This window comes from Lissotriton vulgaris, chromosome 2_1 (genome assembly GCF_964263255.1).
Source record: "Lissotriton vulgaris chromosome 2_1, aLisVul1.2, whole genome shotgun sequence".
NCBI lineage: Eukaryota > Metazoa > Chordata > Amphibia > Caudata > Salamandridae > Lissotriton > Lissotriton vulgaris.
Window position 1 is genome coordinate 621,183,973 of NC_141687.1, and position 23,854 is coordinate 621,207,826.

The 23,854-nt window shown below is 46.0% G+C and overlaps 1 protein-coding gene across 4 annotated transcripts in view; it reads left to right on the top strand.

Moving 5' to 3' along the window:
- Window positions 1-23,854, top strand: part of NHSL3 (NHS like 3) — a 276,163-nt gene that overhangs the window by 190,024 nt on the left and 62,285 nt on the right. For all 4 annotated transcript variants that reach the window (XM_086955712.1, XM_086955714.1, XM_086955715.1 and 1 more), the window contains one exon: window positions 3,060-3,176. In XM_086955712.1, the coding sequence (XP_086811838.1) occupies window positions 3,060-3,176 (117 nt within the window). The remainder of the gene's footprint in view (window positions 1-3,059; window positions 3,177-23,854) is intronic.

Sequence of the window (23,854 nt, forward strand, 5' to 3'; positions counted from 1 at the left end):
CATTACTGGGGTAAAAAATGTGGGTTTGCACAGAGCTCTAGCTCAGGGTGGGTCTGTGCGTGTGTGCCTCTCAGGACGAGTCCGACGGGTGGAAAGATGGAGTGCTGTGTCCCCGTGCCAAGCCATGGAGCAATGCTACCTTACCTCCTAGTGACTAACACGGGAACTAGAAGCTCTGCCATGAGGCCGAATACACATATTTTATAGTCTACTCTAGACTAGAGGCCGGGAGCATTCGGTGAAGGGGGCAGGTAAGCAGCAGCGTGTGAGCACACGGGCTGCAGTGCATACACATGTAGGCCGCCACCAGAGGCCTCGAGTACGCTGGTGAAGGGCCAGGGGGCAGTTAAGCAGCGTGTGATTGTGAGCTCCCACAGGCCGCATTGTCATATAGAGGCCGGGAGCTTTCGGTGAAGGGGGCATGTAAAAGCAGCCTGTGAGTGAGCACACAGGCTGCACACACATGTGCATGCGGTGAAGAGGACAGCCGGTAAGCAGCGTGAAAGCAGTGCACACAGGCCGCATACACATATAGAGGCCTCGAGTATTGCAAAGGGTGCAGGTGAGCAGCGTGTGTGAGCAGTGAGCACTGCTCACACGCTGCTGAGCAGTGACTTTTCTTGCAAGTTGCATCCACCCACCCCCAACCCCCGAAGCCACCTGCTCTGTCCAGCTGTTAGAAACCATTAGCAGAACTTCCTAAAAATGTGAATTTCGGAGGATATTGTACTGCGAACCCCCTGATTATGTGATGCTCGCCTTCATGTTTTGATTGCTTTGTTGATAAATCGAGTGATTTCTCAATCTCACCTCTTTTGTAGACAAATATTCTCTCCTGCAGACCAGTTTGGTATACACAGCGTCAATCACGGCAGTTTTGGCCTTCTGTATGTTATGCTATTTTATCGGGTATTTCTATAGCGCAATTATTTGGCCTCCAGGCGCTTTACGTGAATGTACCTAAACATTGCTATGGGTTGGTGGCTTTGGGGTGTGAGATATGCACGTGGAGGTGTCCTGTGTGACCTTTCGACCTGACCCCTGTGAATGGTGCGAGTGCCAGTGGTTGGTTGTCTCTCCACGGAGGCCCCCAATAGGAGCTTGGATTTGGGGGTAACTTTTGTCACATAGGGCAGTGTTGTGTGTGCGCTACGGTGCAGTTTGATTATCAGTTTCCGCCCCACCAACTTCAAATGTCACCAGCCGCCACTGTTCTAAGGCACTTTTGTGATGTGTCAGCTGTTACCGCCTATAGATAGAGAGCTAGGCAAAGTATATTTATTCTTTGGGTCATCAAAAATGTTATAAGGTCTAGCTGGAGACCAGCTCCTACTTAGACGCTTACTGTTATATTCAATAATTCTGTCCCTCCTTTTGAGCCAATCGGGGAGTAAGATTTTAAGCATATTCCTTAAAATGTAACTTTTGAGGTCATAGTGTCAGCCAGGATGGTTAGTAAGATAAAGCTTTTGTCTTGGCGAGCCTTGTATTATCTTTCAGTTGGGCAAAGTTGGTGTGCATGCTCAGCCTTAAGTTGTTCCTAAAGTCATTTGTGACTTCTACAAATCTTAGACAATACAATTTCCTGTCAATGTTGCTAATTCTAAGGCTCTAGCAAAGCATACTGCATGCAGGAAGTGAGGCATGCTGTAGGGTACATCGCAGAGGGAGCTAGAGGCCTGATCCAAGCAAAACTGTTATTTGTGCTTTGTAAACTCCGGGTATAGGGGATTCAGTGTTTAAGCTAAGTGTAGATAAAACAGATGTTCTCATGCCTGAGTTTGTGTCGGTGGCGTATCACTAAATGATGGGGGCCCCCATGTAGAATCTGATGAAGGGCCCGAGTCTCCCATAGCTCACAGATATTCATTGACTGTGGCCTGATCGGGGCCACCTGCACCGCAGAGTCTTGTTACACCCCTGGTTTGTGTTACCCCGACAGCAGATTGTTGTCTTCCAGGGCAAAAAAAGCCCACTCCATGAGAGCAAAGGTGAAGACTGCAGTCCTGTTAGGGAACTTTCCTATTGTAGAGGCATGTGGCGCTGCCGCCTGGAGATCAGTGCACACGTTTTCAAGATGTAGACTGATGCCAGGGCAGGGTATTGGTTAGTACAGCCCGTCCTCTCTTTATCTGGGCCATGCACTTTGTTATACTGATCCCCCCTCTGTTGAAATTCCAACGGTTCTGAATAATGCTGAAGATCCCATGATGTAGAAGTTGGGTACCTTGATCAGATGTTCTCCGTTGCGGTTATTTTTTCATACTGATACCTAATGCACTCAAGCTCTCCTGAGGCCTCTATCAGAGAAAACAATTGTGGCTTTCAAACAGAAGGCTGGACCTGGAGTGTACCGGACTGCCATATTGGCACTACATAATTAATTCTGCAAGATCAGTATGAGTGCAGAAAGTAAAAAGAGAGAGAAAAGACTTTATGTATTTTATTTTTCATTGTATAATTAGAAATATAATCTTAAAAATTGTTCTGGGATCCTACTTGACCCAAGTGAACATCCTAGTTGCTATAACTGTGTTAAAGGAACCATGGGTGGAGGAATGCAGCTATGGGTAAGTAACTATTTAGTTGTCTGAGTTCGTGAAAAGTGTTACTTTGTTGTTTGTGGTTGTGAAGACTGTTGCTTCGATTTTAAAAGTGCATTTGTTTAGTTGTTCCTTGCTAGATCCGGCATTTTAGTTATTGCTTTTCTGAAAACTGTTACATCAGCCCTTGGGGCTTCAGAAGTCTCTTGTATCTGACCTTGGGTTGAGATGGTTCTTGTGTCTCTTGGCTGTGGCATTGGCAGTTGATGACTACTGCTATCTGTCCGTTGAGGTTCCTTTAGCTTGCTAACGTTCCTCTCATCATGTGGGGATGGTCTTGTTTGAGAACTTTCAGGTTGCAATGGTCCTCGCTTTATTTATTACTTTTTCTTTATACTTATCCATTTGCTTACTTTCTCTTGTTTCGTTCTGTTATTTTAAGGGCTATGGCGTATTTGTTTCTTAAACCTGTTTATTGTTTAGGATTTTGACTTAATTCCTTTTGGGTATTTGTAGGGTCTACCTTTAGACCGCATGACGCCTCCAAGAAATCTTCTGAACGGTCTGGAAAGAAGCGAAAGGAGCGGAGAACCACAGTGGTTGGCATCCCCCAGCACATCCAAAAGGAACTGGGTAAGTTCAGCTTTGATTGTATCGAACAGGTAGACAAAAGGTACCTGTATAAATGGGAACAGCAGTGCATTTTGTTCTCTAGATATGTGGGGCCTAAAGCAAGGGCTACACTGCATATAATGTTGGGGGAGCACCTACAGTGCCCCGGTGACATAGCGGAATGTTGTCAAACAGATAAAACCAACACTTCGAAAACATGGCTCGTGCCGGAGCACATCTGCTTTAAAAGAAGAATCTGCAAAATATGGTTGACAGGTGTGAGAGGAAAGTGAGCTCTGCCCCAAGGCACCCTTTGACTTTGGAATGTAAAGCAAAATAGCTGGTGTTGACGACTTGGCTAATTATTAACTGCAAATGGCTTTCAGTGTATCTGACAGGGTTTTAAATGCAATTGCTAATGTTGGGTGAATGGAGGTGTGCTGCAGAGCCCTGGCAGAAGCGCCTTCCCCTGTTCTGTTGGGCATGTACAGATTTGTCAAGGCCCAGGGGCAGGAGGCCATACTACTATCGTTGAATTCCCCTCCATACTTTTTCTGAAACTAGCGGTGTGTTTGTGTACAGCACAGAAACATGGATACGACTCTGTTCATCTTTACAGTGCTGCTGGTCTCTCTGCAGTGAGCCTCTTCTGTTTGTCTACACGGTGCTGTCTTGTTTTGCTAGAACCGTGCTAACTCACACTGCTTTTCTTTCGTGTCTGGTGTGCCCTATAGAAGGAAAAGGTTGTGTTTAGGTTCCAGAAATGTGTGCTAGTGTGTGGCACTCGTGGGACATTTGGACCTGAAAATGTGATCACTATCAGCATCAATTGTGTGCCTTGCCTTGAAAGCATTGACAAAGGATGCTAGGATGGGAAATGTTGTAGGATCTTGCTTCTGCCTTGGCGAGTGGGACAAGATGTCCCATGGAGCCAGCTAAGGTGCATGCCACAGGGTCCACTACAAATCCTTTCCAATAGTCCCTACGCTTCGTATGGCAACCTGCTCTTGAGGCACTGTCACCGTACCCCCAAACTAGAATGGCATCCTGATCACGTGTAGGAAACCTAGCAAGTGCTAGAGAAAAGGAAGATGGGATGTGAAGCACAAGACTCCAAAAGCCCCATATTATAGCGACTCTGTCAAAGGTACTGGGCTGGGCGCGAGGGAGGGGCAGAGGACGTGGGAGAGGCGAGAGCCCTCTCCAAACAGAAAACAGTACTTCACTAACTAACTTCAGGACTGAGGCCTCCGGTGCATGGCAACGTCCCTATTGGTAAAGTGCCTATTCCCTGAGCATTTTTGCTGGTGATTGGGAGCAGGCAAGTAAAGTGGATGCTAAGTCAGAAGCAGAGATCAGGGAGGTCTGCAATTGTAAAAGAACAATAACAATCATTGGCATAGCCAATACGTCTCACCTTTGGGACCTTATAAATGTTTAGCTAGAGGTATTGGCTTTGCCAATGTTTTTAAGCTATGTTGTAGAGCATTGTGGCTGAGGTGCAGTATGTTGAAAAGTTATACTAAAGTGTCATAAGCATTTTTGTTGCATATATATGTGTGCGCGCGTGTGTGTCTGTGTGTCTGTGTGTCTGTGTGTCTGTGTGTCTCCGTGTGTGTCTCCGTGTCTCCAAGATGACATTCGGTAAAACTGAACAGCCCCATTTTAAAAATAATTAACATAAAAAATGTCTTCTAGTTTTTTGTCCTTGCAATGCTGGCAACTTCTTCCTGCCTGTTCGATTGCTCGTTTGTTATAGCTTTTTGTTGTTGTTGTGGGGGAGGTTGGGAAATAGTACCTGAATTACAACATGAGCAGCAGGCGGACGCGCAAATTACAGTTTGACATGGCTGTTGGGGTCCTCCATTGGTTCCCGCATACCTCTAAAAACAAGGTCACAAGCAAATTCATGGATATGGGACTTATCCTTGCGAACCGCGAAATCACACGGCACTGGAAGGCGCAAACGGGTCCAACGGATGCTAAATGGCACAATGAGTTCCTTAAAAGGGCTGGTGGGGAGAGCACATTGAAGTTCCAATTGGCACTGCGGCAGCAGAACGACAGGGCTTTAGAGACTGCGCATGCGTGGGAGGCCCTGGTACAAACATTACGTGACTACGATACACGACGCGACCCGGAAGATTGACACTATGACTGGACTATGTCTCTATAACACGACAGGTACACTGCATGATTCCTTAACTGACGATTCCTGTGTTTCAGACCCACAACGACTGTCCTGTTAACAATGCACCGATAGTGGGAACCGGGAGGGGGGGGGGGGAGTTAAATTTCACTTTCGTATTCCCTTTGTGCACTAAGGACAAAGTAGATAGGATTGCCCTTTACAGGATTGTATTCCGTTGACCATGATCATTCTGGGGGCCAATATCTAGCATTCTATTGTACGAACCCACTTGTGTACAATTGGGGGATATGGGAATAGTTCCAATTGATGTGTGTTTTGTGACAAAATCTAATAAAAATTTGTTTAAAAAAAATGAGCAGCAGACTGACACTAGGGGAGAATTAACAGATGCCAGATTCCGAGGTAGACTTAGGTGGTGCTGAGTGATGCTGAGGTGGTTGTGTGCTGGTGCGAAGGTGGTGCTGAGTGATATGAGGTAGTTCTGAGTTAAAGATGTGGTGCTGCACTGGTGCTCAGGTGGTGCGGAGTGATGCTGTACTGAGGTGATGCACTCATGCTGAGGTGGTGCTTCACTGATATCGAGGTGGTGCTTCACTGATGCTGAGGTGGTAGTGCTGCGTTGATGCTAAATTGCTGCTGAGGTGGTGCTACACATGATGAGGAGGAGGAGGTGGTACTGTGCTGATGCTGCTGTGCTAATTTTGAGGTGGTAGTGTGCTGGTGATGAGGGGGTGGTTTTGCACGGTCTACTTGTAGGATAGATTGGTTCGAGGCATGTGGGCTGCTGAATTCATATCTGTGCATAGATTGCCGCCTAGTGTTGGGTCCGGATGATTGCACATTGTTGTCCTGGAAGAGTCTTCGAAGTATCACGAGATAGGTGGCTCCTCCCCTGGACTACAGTGCGCATGGGCATCCTCTCCATCCTCAGATTGTTTTTTTCCGCCATTGGGTTCGGATGTATATTTGTTAACTCAAGTTCGGAATCGATAAAAGACTTTATATTTGGCCAAAAGGCCTCTAGTTATCGTCGGTATTGTCTTTGCGATCGGTGCCCAGTACTTGTTCCAGCTCTGTCCTCGAGCCGGACGTCAAGAAGAGCCGCGTGGCTATTCAGCACTGAAGGCCCGGTCGACGCCAGAGGCCTTATTGACGATCCATTATGGAACGGAGCCCGTTAAAGAGATGTCCCGTTTGCAACTCCCAAGTATCCTCACATCGATGTCCATCCGGTGTGCAACAAGTGCCTGTCTCCGGATCACGATGAAGCCAGCTGTATGGCTTGTTCTCGGTTCCGATCCAAGAAGACGATTCACCTTCGACGCGCGGCGCGGAGGGAAGCCCAGCAGACGGCACCTGACCCTGTGAACATCTTCGATGCCGAGGATGATGAGGGAGTCGAGCAGGAAGTTCAAGAGAACCGGTCTGATCCTGCATCAGAGATTGACTCCAGTTATGACGCGGATGTGGAAATGGTCGACAATGAAGACGTCGTCGACGAGGTAGGAGACGACGATGAGGCCCTTGGGGCCGTAGAAGATAGCTCGAGCTAGGCCCAACCGTTGATATGGGGGCCGAGACTAGAACACTCTATAAGGCTCAGGTCGAGGGATCGCCACATGGCCTTACCCAAGATCAAACGCATAGTTCTACAGCCTCGCCTCACGGCCCGGCTACGGACACTTCCAAAGAGCCATCGGTTGATCGATCAAAATCGAAGCCAACAACATCGGTGACTACGAAACCGAAAGCACCGGAGACTAAATCGAAACCGAAAGTACACATTACTTTGGTCGGATCGAAGGCTTCTGAACCGTTGGCTCCGACGAAACAGAAGTGTTATCGACCCGGAGAGGTCGCTATAGGATGTTGAGCTGAAAGCCGGGGCACCGAAGAAAAAGGTCAAGGACATCGACCCAAAGAAGTCGGCGCCGAAGACTGTAGACATAAACAAAGGACTCGAAACACAAAACGTTCTCGATCCTAAACGTCGACTCGAAAAAACAAAGGTCAGTAAAGACCTCGAGTCCAAAACTAGCAGTGGCTCGAAGGACCCCGTTGAGTCAACACAACCATATGCCTCCTTTTCGAAGCAGGTGTCGGACTCGCTGCAACGCATTAAGGAGAAGGCTAGTGCTGCCGGACCGAAGGCCACTCAACCCCCGAAGACAGTCAGTAAACCTCCGAAGTAGTCTGCACCGATTAAGTTTACACTGCCGCCGCCAGTGGCACCTAAGGCGTTCGCCCCTAAAACGGCCATCGAAGCGGCCAAGGTGGTGTCCATGGGGCCAAAGCCTACAACTACGGAAGGGGCCACCAAGCATCAACAGCCTCTGCGGGAAGATCAGTCGAGGCAATTCATCGACGCTGAAACTGGTAGACTTTCCATTTTCAAGCGAAAGATCGCCCCAGAACAGCCTATGGAGTCGTATAAAATTCCATTAAAGAAAAAGAGGGATTCTGCAACATCACCTCTTCTTTTCGAACCTCTACAACAATATGGACAAGAACCTGCTCCTTTTTCACCCACACATTCAGGTGTGGATGGACGGAGTGGTGACAATGAGGATTACAGTTATCCTGTAGTCACTGATCCAGAAGACCACACTGAACCCTAGGCAGACACTTGTGACCCAGGGGAGCCACAAAATGCCCCTGACAGTCATACCTATGCTGTTAAAACCTCACCTACAGAAGACACGGCTGCGTTTAACGCACTTATTGAGAGGGCGACAAAAAATCAAGATGTCCAACTCCATGCTGACCCTATTGAAGAGGTTTTTTTATTTGTCCTCTTCTTGACCTCCGAGAGAACTGTCAAGACTCTACCCATGCTTAAAGGTGTCTTGAAACACGCTGGAGACCTCTTTAAGGAGACCACAAGGGCGAGAGTGGTAAACCCCAGAATTGAAAACAAATACAAACCAGCACCTGTAGACCCTACGTATATCAGGGGACAGTTGCCATTGGACTCTCTGGTTGTTTCAAATGCACGTAAAAGAGCGAACTCGCAGACCACGGGTGATGCTCCTCCCCCTGACAAGGAATCTAAAGTGCTAGAAGCATCCGGGAAAAGGGTGGCAGCTCAAGCGGCCAATGTCTGGCGAATCTCCAACACACAGGCACTCTTAGCCAGATATGACAGGGCTCATTATGATACACTTGAGACCCTGTTACAACATTTGCCAGATGAGTATAGGGAGGCAGCAGAAATGCTAATACAAGAAGGGAAACTTATATCCAACGCATCTATTAAGTGTGCGCTAGACGCAGCAGACACTGCAGCCAGGGCTATTAATACAAGCGTTATGTTACGAAGACACGCCTGGCTGAGAATCTCCGGCTTCAAGCCTGAGATAGAAACCACCATACTCAATCAGCCAGTTAACCCTGATTACTTGTTTGGTCCAGAAGTGGACACCACCTTAGAAAAAATTAAAAAGGACACAGAGACTGCAAAGTCTATGGGGGCTCTACAGTCGCAGCAGTTCAGGGGTGGTTCTTTTCGTCGCTCCAACAATAGAGGAGCTTCCAGAGGCTAGGTGTCCCAGCAGACACAGTACAGTAAAGGAGGCACGCAGACAACCTACAACAAGAACAATAGGGGTGGCTATCGTGGAAACCGCACCAAGGGCAGAGGTCGTGGAAACAACAACTCCCAATCCTCCGCCACTAACAAACAGTGACATCTTGTCACTACCCCCCGACCATATAACACCAGTCGGAGGGATACTACAACAGTTCCTGCTGGTCTGGAAATCCATCACTACAGACAGGTGGGTGAGGCAGCTTATCCAGTACGGTTATTGTCTGGAGTTAACATCCGCTCCACCCAACATACCCACAAGACACTGTCCTATGTCCGCAGAGCATATACAGTTATTGCAGCAGCAGGTAGTCAGCATGCTGCAAAAAGGAGCCATAGAGCTTGTGCCTGTGGAACAAAGAGGTACAGGGGTGTACTCGCTGTACTTCTTGATCCCAAAAAAGGACGGGTCCCTCAGACCCATACTGGACCTCAGGCCCCTAAACCAGTACATCCTGTCAGAACACTTTCACATGCTCACATTACAGCAGGTTCTACCGTTACTCAGTCAGGGAGATTTCCTCGCAACACTAGATCTGAAGGTTGCATATTTCCATATACCGCTACACCCGTTGCACAGAAAATATCTCAGATTTACCATTCAGGATCAGCATTATCAGTTCAAGGTCCTCCCTTTCGGAGTGACAACAGCACCCAGGGTGTTTACCAAGTGCCTAGCGACAGTGGCAGCACACCTACGGAGACAGAACATTCACGTCTACCCTTATCTGGACGACTGGCTTATCCAAGCAAAGTCGGCCCAGCAATGTGCCACCCACATGTCCCACACAATTTACCTTCTTCATGATCTAGGGTTTTCACTGAATTATCCAAAGTCCCACCTTCGGCCCGCCCACGTACAGCAGTACTTGGGCGCGACAATAGACTCTGGCAGCCAAAGCACAGCCGAATTCAGTGAGGATCTCCAGCATGCAATTGCTGATACTGAAATTCAAACCACAACACTCGCTTCCAGCACGAGTGTTCATGCAGTTGATGGGCATGATGGCCTCCTGCATCTTCATAGTCCCGCACTCGAGACTAAACATGCGTCCGCTTCAGGAGTGCTTGGCACGTCAGTGGAATCAGGCTCACGGACAATTGAAAGACCTAGTGTTGGTGACCGGTCGCGCATACAACTCTCTGCATTGGTGGAACCCACAAAACCTTTGCAGGGGCCGACCGTTCCAAGAGCCTGTGCCACAGATTATACTGACGACTGACTCATCTCTCCAGGGATGGGGAGCTCATGTACTCCACTACACAGTGCAGGGACTATGGACAGCACAGCAGAAGAAAATGCACATCAACCTTCTGGAGCACAAGTTGAAGGGGTAACAAGGTCACCAACCCTTACTGACCAATTAAATGAGCTTCCAATCTGTTTAAGTTTCAGCCCTCAGCAACGGGGACACCCCTTACCCCCTTGTTAACGTAGAGAGAAAAGGTTGTGCTGGGGCTTGAAGGTTTGAATGTTAATTCTTTGGAATAATTCCAATAAATTCCCATAAGTTATTGCAGAACGTATTTATTGACACATCAGAGTGAACAGCCAACACGTGTTTCACCCCTAAGCGGCCAGCAGGCCTGGGGCTTCTTCAGGGCTGTATTGTTCAGTGCAAGTTAAAACAAAGTATTATAGTGATGTGATGGAGTGAAAAAAAGTATAGAACAGTTGTGAGTCGTAATGTGAGGGCAAAAAGACGGTAGAGACAGGAGAAGGAGAAAAGGACGAAAAAAAGGAAGAAAGAGGAGTGGCAAGAAAAGAGAGAAAAGTAAAAAAGAGAAAGGAGGCAAAGAAGAGAAAGTTGGTGAAGGGATGGAAAGGAAGTGGAATGGAGGAGGGGAAAGACACGAAAAAGTGTGAGGAGGGTTGAGGAAGTTTTGGATGTGAGGGAGATGTTCAGAGTGGTTAGGGTGAAATAGAGATGATCAAGGAGAGAGAGAGATGGATTGTAGTATTAGCAGAAGCGAATTTATAAAAATAAAAAAATACGTTCGAGGCATATGGGCTGCAGATGGTACATTATGAATAGATCGCCATCTGGTGTTGGGCTCGGATGATTGCACTTGTTTTTCTCTTGGAGAGTCTTTTGTAGCTTGGTGACTCCTCCTTTGGTTGCTAGTGTGCATGGGCATCGGCTCCATCCTTAGATTGTTTTTTTCCGCCATCGGAAGCGCTCCAGATCGACTTCGGAAAGAAGTGAACTTTCGGCGCGTATTCCCTTTCCAATTCAACGGTATTGTTATCCAACGCGATTTCATTTCCATTCCGACGCCAACATCAAAGAAAAACTTTGATCTACGTCGACGAACAGGAGGACTTTCTCGACGTGGTCAAGTCCGGAGTCCATGGAAAGGACTCCATTTAAGAAATGTCCAACGTGTGGTGCTAAGTTCCCACACAAGGACCTACACGAGGTGTGCAACCTCTGCCTGTCGCCTGAACACGAATCCAGGGACTGCGAAGCCTGCGTAGCATTCTCTTCCAAGTCGACGATTAGAAACCGTTGAGCTTGAAGACACGAGGTTTCCAGAATGCAGTCGAAGGCGATCCCGGAGCTGTTCGAAGACCAGAACCTCGAAGAAGAAGAAGAGGATCATGAAGAACAGTCGGGGTCGGAAGGGGGCGAGTCGGAGGTCGAAGAATTCGAGGTTCAACAAACCGTGAGTGACGACGTCCCCTTACCAAAAAACCGACCCCGTGCGGTAACGACCCCGCCTTCGAGCCCGGTCAAACCGCAGAAAAAAGTTTCCGACGCCCCGCCTTCGGGCCCGGCAACGAAACTGAAACCGAAACTCTCGCTCTCCCACCATGTCGGATCCAAGAAATGGTCGACATCGACTTCGACACCGAAGCTTCATGCAAGGGAAAGCTCGGAATCGAAACATTCCATGTCGAAACTGAAACATGCTTCGACGTCGAAGACTCACTCTGCACCGAAAAAATCGGACTCGAGCAAATCCTCGGTGCCGAAGACACCGAACATTGACGATCGGAAGCAAAGGCACCTTTCGGAACCAAAAGCTTCAGTACCGACACAGGAGCAACAAACGGATCCGAAACAAAAGATTTTGTTTATCGATCCACAAACTGGCAAAGTGGTGATGAAGAAGAGGAAGAATGAACAGCTAGAGGACAAAGCTCTTCCTTCTAAGAAGAGAACAATGGAGACAAATACAACTCCTCCTACTTCTCCTCGACCTAGAGTCACACCCTCTTCTCCTATTCCTCACACTATGCCAACTATTCCTCTACCTTCTACACCAAGACCATCTACACCTCACACAGATGTAGACAGTGACACAGGGGAGGGGGAACCTCATGGGGACGATGAATCTATCCCAGATGAGGAAGACCCATGGGAGCATTATGACGCAGGGTCAGATGAGGACAACGACCCACAGTTATATCCCTTAAAAACCTTCACCACCTGATGATAACACAGGTTTTGTACAGCTCATTAATAGGGCAGCAAAATATCATAAGGTAGACCTACATACAGAACCTCAAGTAGAGGATTTCCTATTAGAGACACTACCTACTGCACAAAGAACATCAGGTACTCAACCTATGCTGAAGGGTCTTCTCAGTCACACAACAGACATATTTAAAGACCCAGTGAGGGCTAGGGTGTTAAACCCAAGAATTGATAAAAAAATATAAGGCAGCTCCAAAGGACCCAATATTTATCAAGGGGCAGGTACCTCTGGACTCGCTTGTGGTTTCCAACGCTCGCAAAAGAGCAAACTCATTATCTACGGGAGAAGCCCCTCCACCTGATAAAGAGTCAAAATTAATAGATGCATCAGGAAAAAGAGTAGCATCACAAGAGGCAAACAGCTGGCGCATAGCCAATACACAAGCGCTACTTGCACGCTATGATAGGGCACATTATGATGAGTTAGAAAAGCTCATCACACATCTCCCTAAAGAACATCAGAAAAGGGCAGACAAGCTTATACAGGAAGGAAAGATAATAACTAACACTTCCATTAAATGCACCCTGGATGCAGCAGACACTGCAGCAAGATCCATCAACACCAGTATCATGATAAGAAGACATGCATGGCTTAGAGCAGGGGTCTCCAACCTTTTCTGTAGTGAGAGCTACTTCTGATCAGTGAAAACCGACGTGAGCTACTAAAGGCCGATCAACTCGCAAATTGTTCCTAGAGTCCCCCTACGCACAGCTTCATTGACTAAAGGGCCACTACAGAGAAAGAGCTGCCTATTTAATATATGCAATGCACAACATGAAACCAGAAAACCTATTCCAGCTTCTTACTTCAACAGATTGAGTGATCCTGGCCTCTGCAGTCACCAGCTAAGCTCACTACCATCATAAAATTATAGGGACTTGCAGAGCTGTGAAAAGCTACCAGCATGTTGAAAGCCATAAACTGAATGTCTGTCTCTCATACCTGGCCATCCACTATACTGCTCCGTCCCATAACACAGTAAAGGCACCTTAGTGGTCATCACGTATGACATGGAAACGCTGCCACACAGGATCACAAGACAATGACAACACCATACCAACCCCACACCCTACATGGCATAGCTTGCTGGCCATGTATGCAAGTACCTCAGTGCCCCACAAAGGGGTAATAAGCTCTAAATATAAATGCTGCAATACAACTTTATTATCACACATAACTGTATCTTGAAATGCTTGAGGTCATGGTGTGCACTGTGCAAAAATCTCACCCAAGAGGATATAAAGCTGTTACATGTGCATGCATCTTAGTACATTAATATAGCATTGTCATAACACAAGGGACGGTGGCAGTCCATGACTGTTTCGTTTTTTAAAAACTCGTTGAAATGCTTCTCCATGTTGGAGAAATAAAAGAACGTCATTTTTTAATGGATACCATTTTTGTATGACTTTTGTGTCCTCATTTGCAATATTTTAAAACATGTGCTAGTGCAAGGAAGGTCATACACCTAAGTTTGATTCATGTTTCAGCTTTCCTCGTTCATTGGCCTCAGAAAAATATAGCCACTGCAGGGGTTAGGTACTTTTTTCAAATGGGATACATTAAAAAAAAAGTGAGGTGTTGAGCCTAATGCTCATTGTGCCATGAAATTAAAACTTGATTTTAAATTTCTCCCATTATTTCATTAAATTAAAGCAGTGTTTTTCAGGGATTTTTTTTTTTAATAAGGTAGCTCTTGTAAGTTGTCCCTAAGCACAAACCGAAGCCAGGAAGTTATTATACCTTTCTCTCATCATTTCATTACATTTTAATGAAAAGAGATGTAAAATGATGTTCCTGGGACCGGTTTGTGGCCAGAAACAACTTCACAGCTGTCGAGTTTTCAGATTGCTTATGTATGACATTTAAGCATAATATCCATGGAAACAAATATCACAAATTGCCCACTTCTAAAACATGAAAAGTTCTGAAACAGATGTAAAACTTCTCAAATGGAAGGTCACAAACCACAGTGTCTGACCTTAAAACAGAGAAGGCCTCGAAAAATGTGTTCAAATAACTTCACTTATATGCTCACCCTTTAAAGAAGAAAGCATATTTTTTATTTAGTGTCAAAATAAAGCAGTTTGGTCCTAGACTTAAAAACTAACCGCACAAAATGCATGATCTTATGGACATTAGTAGAAGGCGTCACGGTCTATTTTCTTTTTAAATATAGCATAAATTAAGGGTGAGATGCATACTTTACTCTCTTGTTGTTTAATTTATACAGATACAGACGCCCCTCTATGCAATACTGCACAGCGACCTCAGGCCAAGCATAAATCAAAAACGATTACACATGTAAGCTGCACCAGGGTTTTTTAAACTACTTAAGACTAGTTATAAACTAAGCATATGACTTACTTATGTGGCTCTCCACAAAGTGCACCCAGATGATTATTTAATGTAGAGTAGACTTACTATAAGTTGGTCTTACTGCTGGTGGTTGCGGTGCTAATCTGCTGGCATCACACGTATAACAGGGGCAGAGGCGCTCTCTCTGAAGGGGGCATGCTCCCGCAGGTGGAGTGGCATCATGTCAAGGACACTGCTGGCTGCAGGCATCCCTCGTCGCTCTGTGGCCTCAGTCAATGCTGGTGCTCTGCTGCTGGCGTCATGCTAGGCAAAAATGCAGATTTCTCTCTTGACTGACCCTGGGGCTCAGCAGAGTGCAAGGACTGCATGCTGCCTGCAATGCTGTTCTACCGTGGCTGCAAAGGAATCTTTTTAACGGCAGCAGCAGTCTTTTTAAGGACAGCTCAGCGCGGCTGGGAACAGCGTGATTAAACAACAGGTGTGTGCCCCAGCCTCTCCAACATGCAGGCCTGTCAGGAGAGGGCCCTCTCTATGCAATCTGGGGTGACAGTGTGCCCTATGCACCCTCCAACACACGCAGGAAGTCTCAGGTCAGTGCTCCTCCTGTTTTTACTGGTGGCAATCAGTCTGCTAGTGCTTGGGGTGGGCTGGCCTCAGAAATAAAACACACATTTCCCGATGCATAGTACATCCGGCACCAAAGAGCATGACCTCCTCTGCCTTCTACGTAGTTAAAAGGTGCTACTTGAGCCTAGCAGCGGCTGGCACCAGGAATGGCAAATTTAAGCTATTATCTACATTGTCCAGACACCCTGCGTGGTCATGGGGGTTGGGCAGGCGCGCCTTGCCAGAAATAAAGGTAAAGCACCGCCCCTCTGATTCATGGGGGTTACTGCTCCATGATGCTCATGCTGTGACAGCCCACGTGGTATTAAGGAGGCCGCAGCAGGGCTGAGTGAGTCTCCATTTGATTGCTGGAATCTCGCAGCTAAACCCAATTCCACAGCGATGTACAAATTGTGCATTGCAGGTCCCGTAGAGCTGCACACTAACCCTGCTTCTGTCAGGTCAACATCACCCACTTCTCCCCGCCCCTGCTAACTTATTAGCCAATAGCAGCAGTGTGATACCGGAAGAAACACCGACAAGAACAGACGAGGCCAAAAAGGCCTAAAAAATACATAATGACAGTGATAGGGTACTAAAGTGGGCATCGGACCGCGAGCTACCGGTAGGCTGATGGCGAGCTACCGGTAGCTCGCGATCGACCTTTTGGAGACCCCTGGCTTAGAGTCTCAGGGTTCAAACAAGAAGTACAAACATCTTTATTGAACCAACCTTTTGATCAGAAGACACTTTTCGGCTCAGGCACAGATGAGACTTTAGAAAAGATGAAAAAGGACACAGAAACGGCTAAGTCAATGGGAGCATTACAACAGCCAACACAAAGGGGTTCCTTTCGTAGATCCACCTATAGAGGGGGCTCAAAAAGTACAGGAACAAGTCCGCAATCCACCTCTTTTACACCAACATCACCCAGAGGTAATTCAAGAGGCAGTTACAGAGGTAACAACAACAAGGGTAGAGGTCGCGGAAATAATAACAACCGCAACTCCCCAACCCCAAAACAGTGACTTAATACAACTCCCCCCAGACCACATAAGACCGGTCGGGGGACGTCTATCACAGTTCCTACCTGTCTGGGAAAACATCACATCAGACAAGTGGGTGAGACAAATTATCCAACATGGTTATTGCCTAGAACTCACAGCTACCCCACCAAACATCCCCCCAAACAGCGTCCAATGAGTCAAGACCATCTGACATTGTTAAAAGAAGAAGTACTAGCACTGCTACAAAAGCATGCCATAGAGAAGGTTCCAAAACATCAACAAGGGACAGGAGTATACTCTCTATACTTCCTAATCCCCCAAAAAGACGGGTCTCTAAGACCAATCTTAGACCTCAGACCTCTCAGTGCATACATAAATTCGGAACATTTCCACATGGTCACGCTCCAACAAGTACTTCCTTTACTGAAGAAAGGGGACTTTCTTTCTACACTGGATCTAAAAGACGCTTACTTTCACATCCCAATTCACAAAGCCCACAGGAAATACCCAAGGTTTGTAGTGGAAGGACAACATTATCAGTTCAAGGTCCTTCCGTTTGGGGTCACAACGGCACCAAGGATGTTCACAAAATGCCTAGCAGTGGTTGCAGCACACCTAAGAAGACAACAAATACATGTCTTCCCTTACTTGGACAATTGGTTAATAAAGGCCAAGTCACAAGAAGAATGCCTTCACAACACACAGAAGACCATTCAATTACTGCACCACCTAGGGTTTACAGTGAACTACAAAAAATCCCACCTACAACCAAACAAGATTCAACAATACCTGGGGGGTACTATAGACACAGAAAGAGCCAAAGCATACCCAAATCCAATCAGGATACAAACAATGGTCACGTTGATACAAAGATTTCAACCACAACACTCACTACCAGCACAAGTGTTTATGCAGCTGTTAGGCATGATGTCCTCCTGCATACTACTAATACCACATGCCAGACTACAGATGCGTCCACTACAGGAGTGTCTAGCGCCACAGTGGAATCAGGCTCAAGGTCAGATTACAGATCTGGTGTTGGTAGACGACCGTACGCATCGCTCTCTGAAGTGGTGGAACACAACAAACATTTCCAAGGGACGGTCGTTCCTAGAACCGATTCCACAACTGATACTGACAGCAGACGCATCGCTCTCCGGATGGGGAGCGCATATGGACAAATACACAGTGCAGGGGAAATGGAGTGTGCAGCAAAAGAAACTGCACATCAACTACTTGGAACTACTAGCAGTATTTCTAGCATTAAAAGCTTTCCAAATGCAGATAACCAACAAGACAGTCCTGATCAGAACAGACAACATGACTGCAATGTATTATATTCAAAAACAGGGGGGGGGACACACTCTCTCCAACTATCCAAACTAGCACAGGACATTTGGAGATGGGCCATTCCTCAAAAGATCTATCTGTTAGCAGAACACCTACCAGGAGTTCAAAATCAGATAGCAGACATCCTAAGCAGAGAGTCAGAACAAGTACACGAATGGGAGCTGCACGACCAGATACTGCAGCCATTCTTCCAAAGATGGGGGCAACCAGAGATAGATCTGTTTGCCAATCATCAGAACGCAAAATGTCAAAACTTCGCATCCAGATACCCACACCACCGGTCCCAGGGCAATGCACTATGGATAAATTGGTCCAAAAAATTTGCTTACGCTTTTCCCCCTCTCCCACTAATTCCATTAGTGGTTCGGAAACTGCAACAGCACTCAATGACAATGATACTAGTAGCACCCACGTGGGCAAGACAGCCGTGGTTCACCACACTACTGCAACTATCACAGGTGCCACATCAAAAGCTAAGATTATTACCCATGCACCTTACACAGAACCATGGAGAAATAAAGCACCCAGATCCCAAACAATTGAACCTAGCGATCTGGCTCCTGAGGTCATAGAGTTTGGATATTTAGATTTACCTCCAGAATGTATGGAAATCATTAAAGAAGCAAGACGTCCTACCACCAGAGCATGCTATGCAGCAACTGTACACTGTAACAGTAATCACATCAACCCTCTGGACGCATCCACTAAACAGATTATTTGCTATTTACTACACTTGCAGCAATGTAATTTAGCATATACCTCTATCAGAGTTCATCTCTCAGCTATAGCGGCGTACCTACAAAACAGACAACATCTTTCCCTGTTTAAAGTACCAGCAATTAAAGCCTTCATGGAAGGACTCAAAAGAGTCATTCCACCAAGACTACCACCTTCCCCAGTCTGGAATCTCAACATAGTACTTACCAGACTAATGGGACCACCCTTTGAACCTATGCATAGGTGTGAAATACAATTCCTCACATGGAAGGTGGCCTTCCTCATAGCTATCACTTCACTCAGAAGAGTAAGTGAGTTGCAAGCGTTTACAATTCAAGAACCATTCATGCATTTACACCAAAACAAAGTGGTTCTTAAAACAAACCCAAAATTCTTGCCTAAAGTAATTTCAGCATTCCACATCAATCAGTCAGTGGAACTACCGGTCTTCTTTCCAAAACCACAAACAGTAGCGGAAAGGGTCCTACATACATTGGATGTCAGAAGGGCAATATTGTATTATATAGAAAGAACACAAACTTTCAGAAAGACAAAACAGCTATTTGTAGCGTTTTCTCCTACACATAAGGGCAATCCCATCTCTAAAGCAGGCATTGCCAGATGGATTGTAAAATGTATACAAATATGCTACTTAAAAGCAAAGAGGACATTAACTGTTCCTCCTAGAGCTCACTCTACACGTAAACTAGGAGCATCTATGGCATTCTTGGGACACATTCCACTAGATGACATATGCAAAGCAGCTACCTGGGTTACACCGCATACCTTCACAAAGCACTATTGTGTAGATGTGCACACAACACAACAAGCTAGAGTGGGACAAGCTGTATTAAAGACTTTATTTCAGACTGTTGCAACAGACACGGGCGACCACCGCTAGGGAGAGAACTGCTGTATAGTCTATTCATAATGTACCATCTGCAGCCCATATGCCTCGAACGGAATATGCTACTTACCAGTATGCATCTGTTCTTGGCATAGATGGCTGCAGAGTGGTACATGCCCTCCCAGCCTCCCCGGAAACCTGTGTCTGTTCCAACAATATCTTATTCAGATACACTTACATGGGCATTTCTATCTGTATTCTATCATACTACTCCATCTAACCCTACTATGGCAAAACAATCTAAGGATGGAGCCGATGCCCATGCGCACTAGCAACCAAAGGAGGAGTCACCAAGCTACAAAAGACTCTCCAAGAGAAAAGCAAGTGCAATCATCCGAGCCTAACACCAGATGGCAATCTATTCATAATGTACCACTCTGCAGCCCTCTATGCCAAGAACAGATACATACTGGTAAGTAGCATATTCCATATGTACAATAATTTGATTAACATAATTCAAGAAGCACAATTAACACATTTGGCATATTGGAAAAAAATAAACCAACAAAAATGTTAAAATATTCGAATTAAGGTTACTGCGTTAAAATTATAGCTGCTAAAATGGAAATTAGGCTGTTGCATCCTAAAAGCAGATCGTGGACACATCCACGTTCTCCATTTCATCACAAATAATGCAAGGAAAAATTGTTCCTTTAAATAAACCTTTCATTCAGGTCATATCTCACATAAAAGGAGGGGGGGGTTGTAAGAGGAGGAAGTCGTTTCAGCAATACGTTTGATGTACATTTTAGAAAGATAAGCCATTGGCAGATGTCCAGACCCCTCTCCTTTTCTGACATGCTTTTCTCAAACCCCTACAGTGATGCATATTAAATACATACTGTAAATGCGGCGTGCTCAGTTTACCCGCTGAAATATGAGTGCAAAATGTAGGGGGGGGGGGTGCGCATTCAAATTCTTGTGGCCTTATCTCCTGTCAGCTGGGTGCAGTTTTGGCGGATATCCCTCAACTCTAACCCCCCTCCACCTCCCCCACCCACCCACTGTCAAAGATTTAAAAAGAAAAAATTCATGTAAGCATTTTGTGGCCCCAAAAAAGGCTACAGTCTCCAGCAACAAAGTATTTTCTACTATCATAATTCAATCCTAACTAAAGTAAACATCTACAGATATGCGAAATTACTGTTATTGACGACGCCCCTGAAGGACTACAGAGGCACTTCACACCTAGTAGTGTGGATGTACACAGATACCAATGGTTTCCTGACAAGTTGGCCCTATAAGAAAACCCCATCAGGGGTAGCAAGCACTTTATAAATACAAACTTCTTTCCCTCTTCTATCCCGCCACCTAACCTTCTCTACCCAAATAACTGAATAACCTATCCACTACTCAAATTACCTCATATTTTACGATACAAATTTTCAACACTAATCCTTTATGGGTTCCGGCGTGGCGTGCTACTTGCCAGAAAAGCGCTTCAACAAGTGCTATATGAATGCAAACCTTTCTTGCCCTTTTATCCCTCCACTATCCTTCTCACTCCAAGTAACTGACTAATATCCACCACTGAAATTACTTTCATATCTCACCATATTAATTCACCACTAATCCTTTACGGGCTTCCTGAATAGCGTGCTTCAACATCCCATGAGGGGTAACAAGCACTTTATAAATACAAACCTTTTTTCCACCTCTATCCTTCTGCTAACATTCCAAATCCAAATAACTGACTAACCTATCCACCACTTAAAATGTACTTGCATGTTTCACTATACTAATCCAACACTAATCCTCTATGGGTCCCGGAGTAGCGTGCTACTCGCCGAAAAAGCACTTCGATGCCTCATCAGGGGTAGTAAGCACTATATAAATGCAATTACAATACAATAAGAAAGCATTTGTAATGATAATACACTCTACACAGCAGTACTGCTGTACTCTTACAATGCATTTGTAAAACGTGCCAAACTTTTCAAAACCGATATTTATTCATAATGCATTTTAAAAACAGGACTTTGAAGCATTGTGCAGGAATTGAAGTGGTGTTTCGATTCTGCAGAAATGGGTTGTTTACTCCCTTAAATCCTAAAAGAAAGGATGCCAGGTTGCAGAACTCTAGCACTAAACACTTGCAAATTACGAAATGCATCATCTGTGATTGCCGAGAGCGTGCAAGAGGGCCCGTGCTTGGTGTGTTTGAGTGGCATGCAATTGGGCTACTTGATGACCTCCTTAGAAGCTGGGCCAGGCGCTGAAGGACTGGAAGCCAACCTAGCTAAGTGAGGAAGTAATCACCTGGCTGCCTCCATATTGCCAAAAAGAAATGTGAATGTTGGAATGCAAGTTACCAACATATGAGGTATTCATTGTTTCCGGCTGGGCCTCTGCTAATGCCTCGAGCCACGTTGTCCAGGGTGGTGGACAAATGAAGGTGTAAATGAGTGATTGCCAAGAGATTGCAAGAGGCTCCGTGTTTGGTTTGCTTCAGTGGCATGCAGTTGGGCTGCTTGGTGATCTCCGGAAGCCAAGTAAAGAATAAAAGGTTGAGTGGGGGAAGTAATCACCCCACCACCTGCCTCCCTAGCTCTAAAAAGAGAAGCGAATGTTGGGAGGCAAGTTTACAGCAAATATGCTGCAATCGTTGCTCCTGGCGGGGCCGCGGCTAAGGCCTCCTGCTATGTCATCCAGGCTAGTGGCTGGATGAAGGCATAAGCAAGGCAGGCAGGCGAGGCAGAAGTATAAAACAAGAAACACAGCACTCCAGGAAAACAGAAAAAAAGGTGTAAAATATATCACGCATAACCTTCACAAAATCAGACAAAACAAGATAGGGATATGCTTTACAGCCGTCGGCTCAGCGCGTTTTGTACGCAAAATCAGAGACGCAGCAAATGAAAAAGAAAATAGTGTGCCGAAATATACATAGCCAAAAGTGAGAGCCCACAAGTAATGGGACTAGTAGCCATAGGCAGGAGCCACACCCCAAGAAGAGGGACACATAGAGGGGATTAACCACAGAAAAGCAAGGATTTTCTAAGGGCACACAAAGAAACAAATGGAAACAGGTGGGCGCGGTCAAGGCCCCCAGAGAACATGCAGCATGTCAAGAGACCATGCATGCGCGCTGCCTAGGCTCGACCTAAAAAGGGAGATAGTGAGAGCATGGGCGTGTTGCAAACAGACAACGATGATGACAACAGGACAATCTGCACAACCCCAGTAGTGCAAAGCAGAAAGGCACTGTTGAGGTTGGCGGAATACTGATAAAACCCGCAACCCTTGAAGGTATTTTTCAAACACTTTATTTACAGTTTTACAACCCAGGGCAATTGCATAACAAAAGCATGATGTGTTTACCATCCCAGCATTGCTGGACATAATACATAGTCCGTATCACAAGCACTGCTGCAAAACTGTTAACAGCAGGTTATATCCATTTGTTAGTTACCATCGTTGTCTGAATCACTTTTCAGAGAGTCCAGAGCCCCCCCACCGGGGGAACCCATGCAAGGTATCTGGCATTACAGGGCCAAGGTTAACCCGTTCCCTCTACTTTTCAACATAAATTTTTAAAGGTCGCCAAATTCTATCCAATGTATACATTCTAACCATTATTACAGCGGTCAACCGCTCCATGGCGTAAAATTGCAAGACTTTAGACCACCGAAGTGCAAGGCTCCGAGGAAGCAGATACTCCAAGTGTGGCCAATCGAAATCTAGCTGCCAATAATAGAAGATGATTAATAATAATAACAGTCATTTGAAACCCTCTTTTCTTGCCTTTGTTTCCATGGAATCCAGCTCCACAACCACTATCTCGCTCAACTTCCCTTCATGCACTCAGTAGCTGGGTCGAAAGCTGGTCTCCGCGTTACTACGGCACAAATGCAAGCATTCTTCAGAAAATGGCAAAAATCACACGAGCCTTCACAACATGAGGGTACAAATTTGCCCTGCATCTGTTCACAGCCACATGGAACACTTCCACGTCTGACTACATTCTAAATCCGTGTACCTCTCCGTGCTCCCAACCACAGTCTCTCAGGGGCATCTTGAACAGTCTTCACCCCCCTTTCGCCCCCACACTCGCTGTCCTTTCTGTCGGGCTCAGACTTTGCAGCTTACCTTGCCACCAAGATCACAGGCATTAAAAACAGCTTGGCCTCCCTCCTCTAATCCCAGCTCTGTCTTAATACTTCAACCCTCTCTCAGCAAAAACACCGACAAAATATGTACCCTCCCTCTGCACCAGCAGAACACCTGCTTACTCCAGAAGCCCATATCCTTACGTACAGCTTCAGTCCACAAATCATCAAATCTGTTGCCCTCTCATATCATGTGCTAACTTGTTTGACATCACCTCTGAACCTCTTTCAGCACTGATACTTACCCTCCATGCTTCAGACCTGCAGTTGTCCTGCATCTGTCCAATAAATCTAAATCCGACCCATCCACCTCCGCAAACTCATCCAGTCTCTCAACTTCCAAACGTTCTAATAGCCATGCCCATCCCTGCTCCCTTTTCATAGGACATTGATGGACCTTGTCCCGCTCCAGGTTTTTAAACCTGTGTGAATGTGGTGGGCTTGTGCTAGTATTCTCCTTACA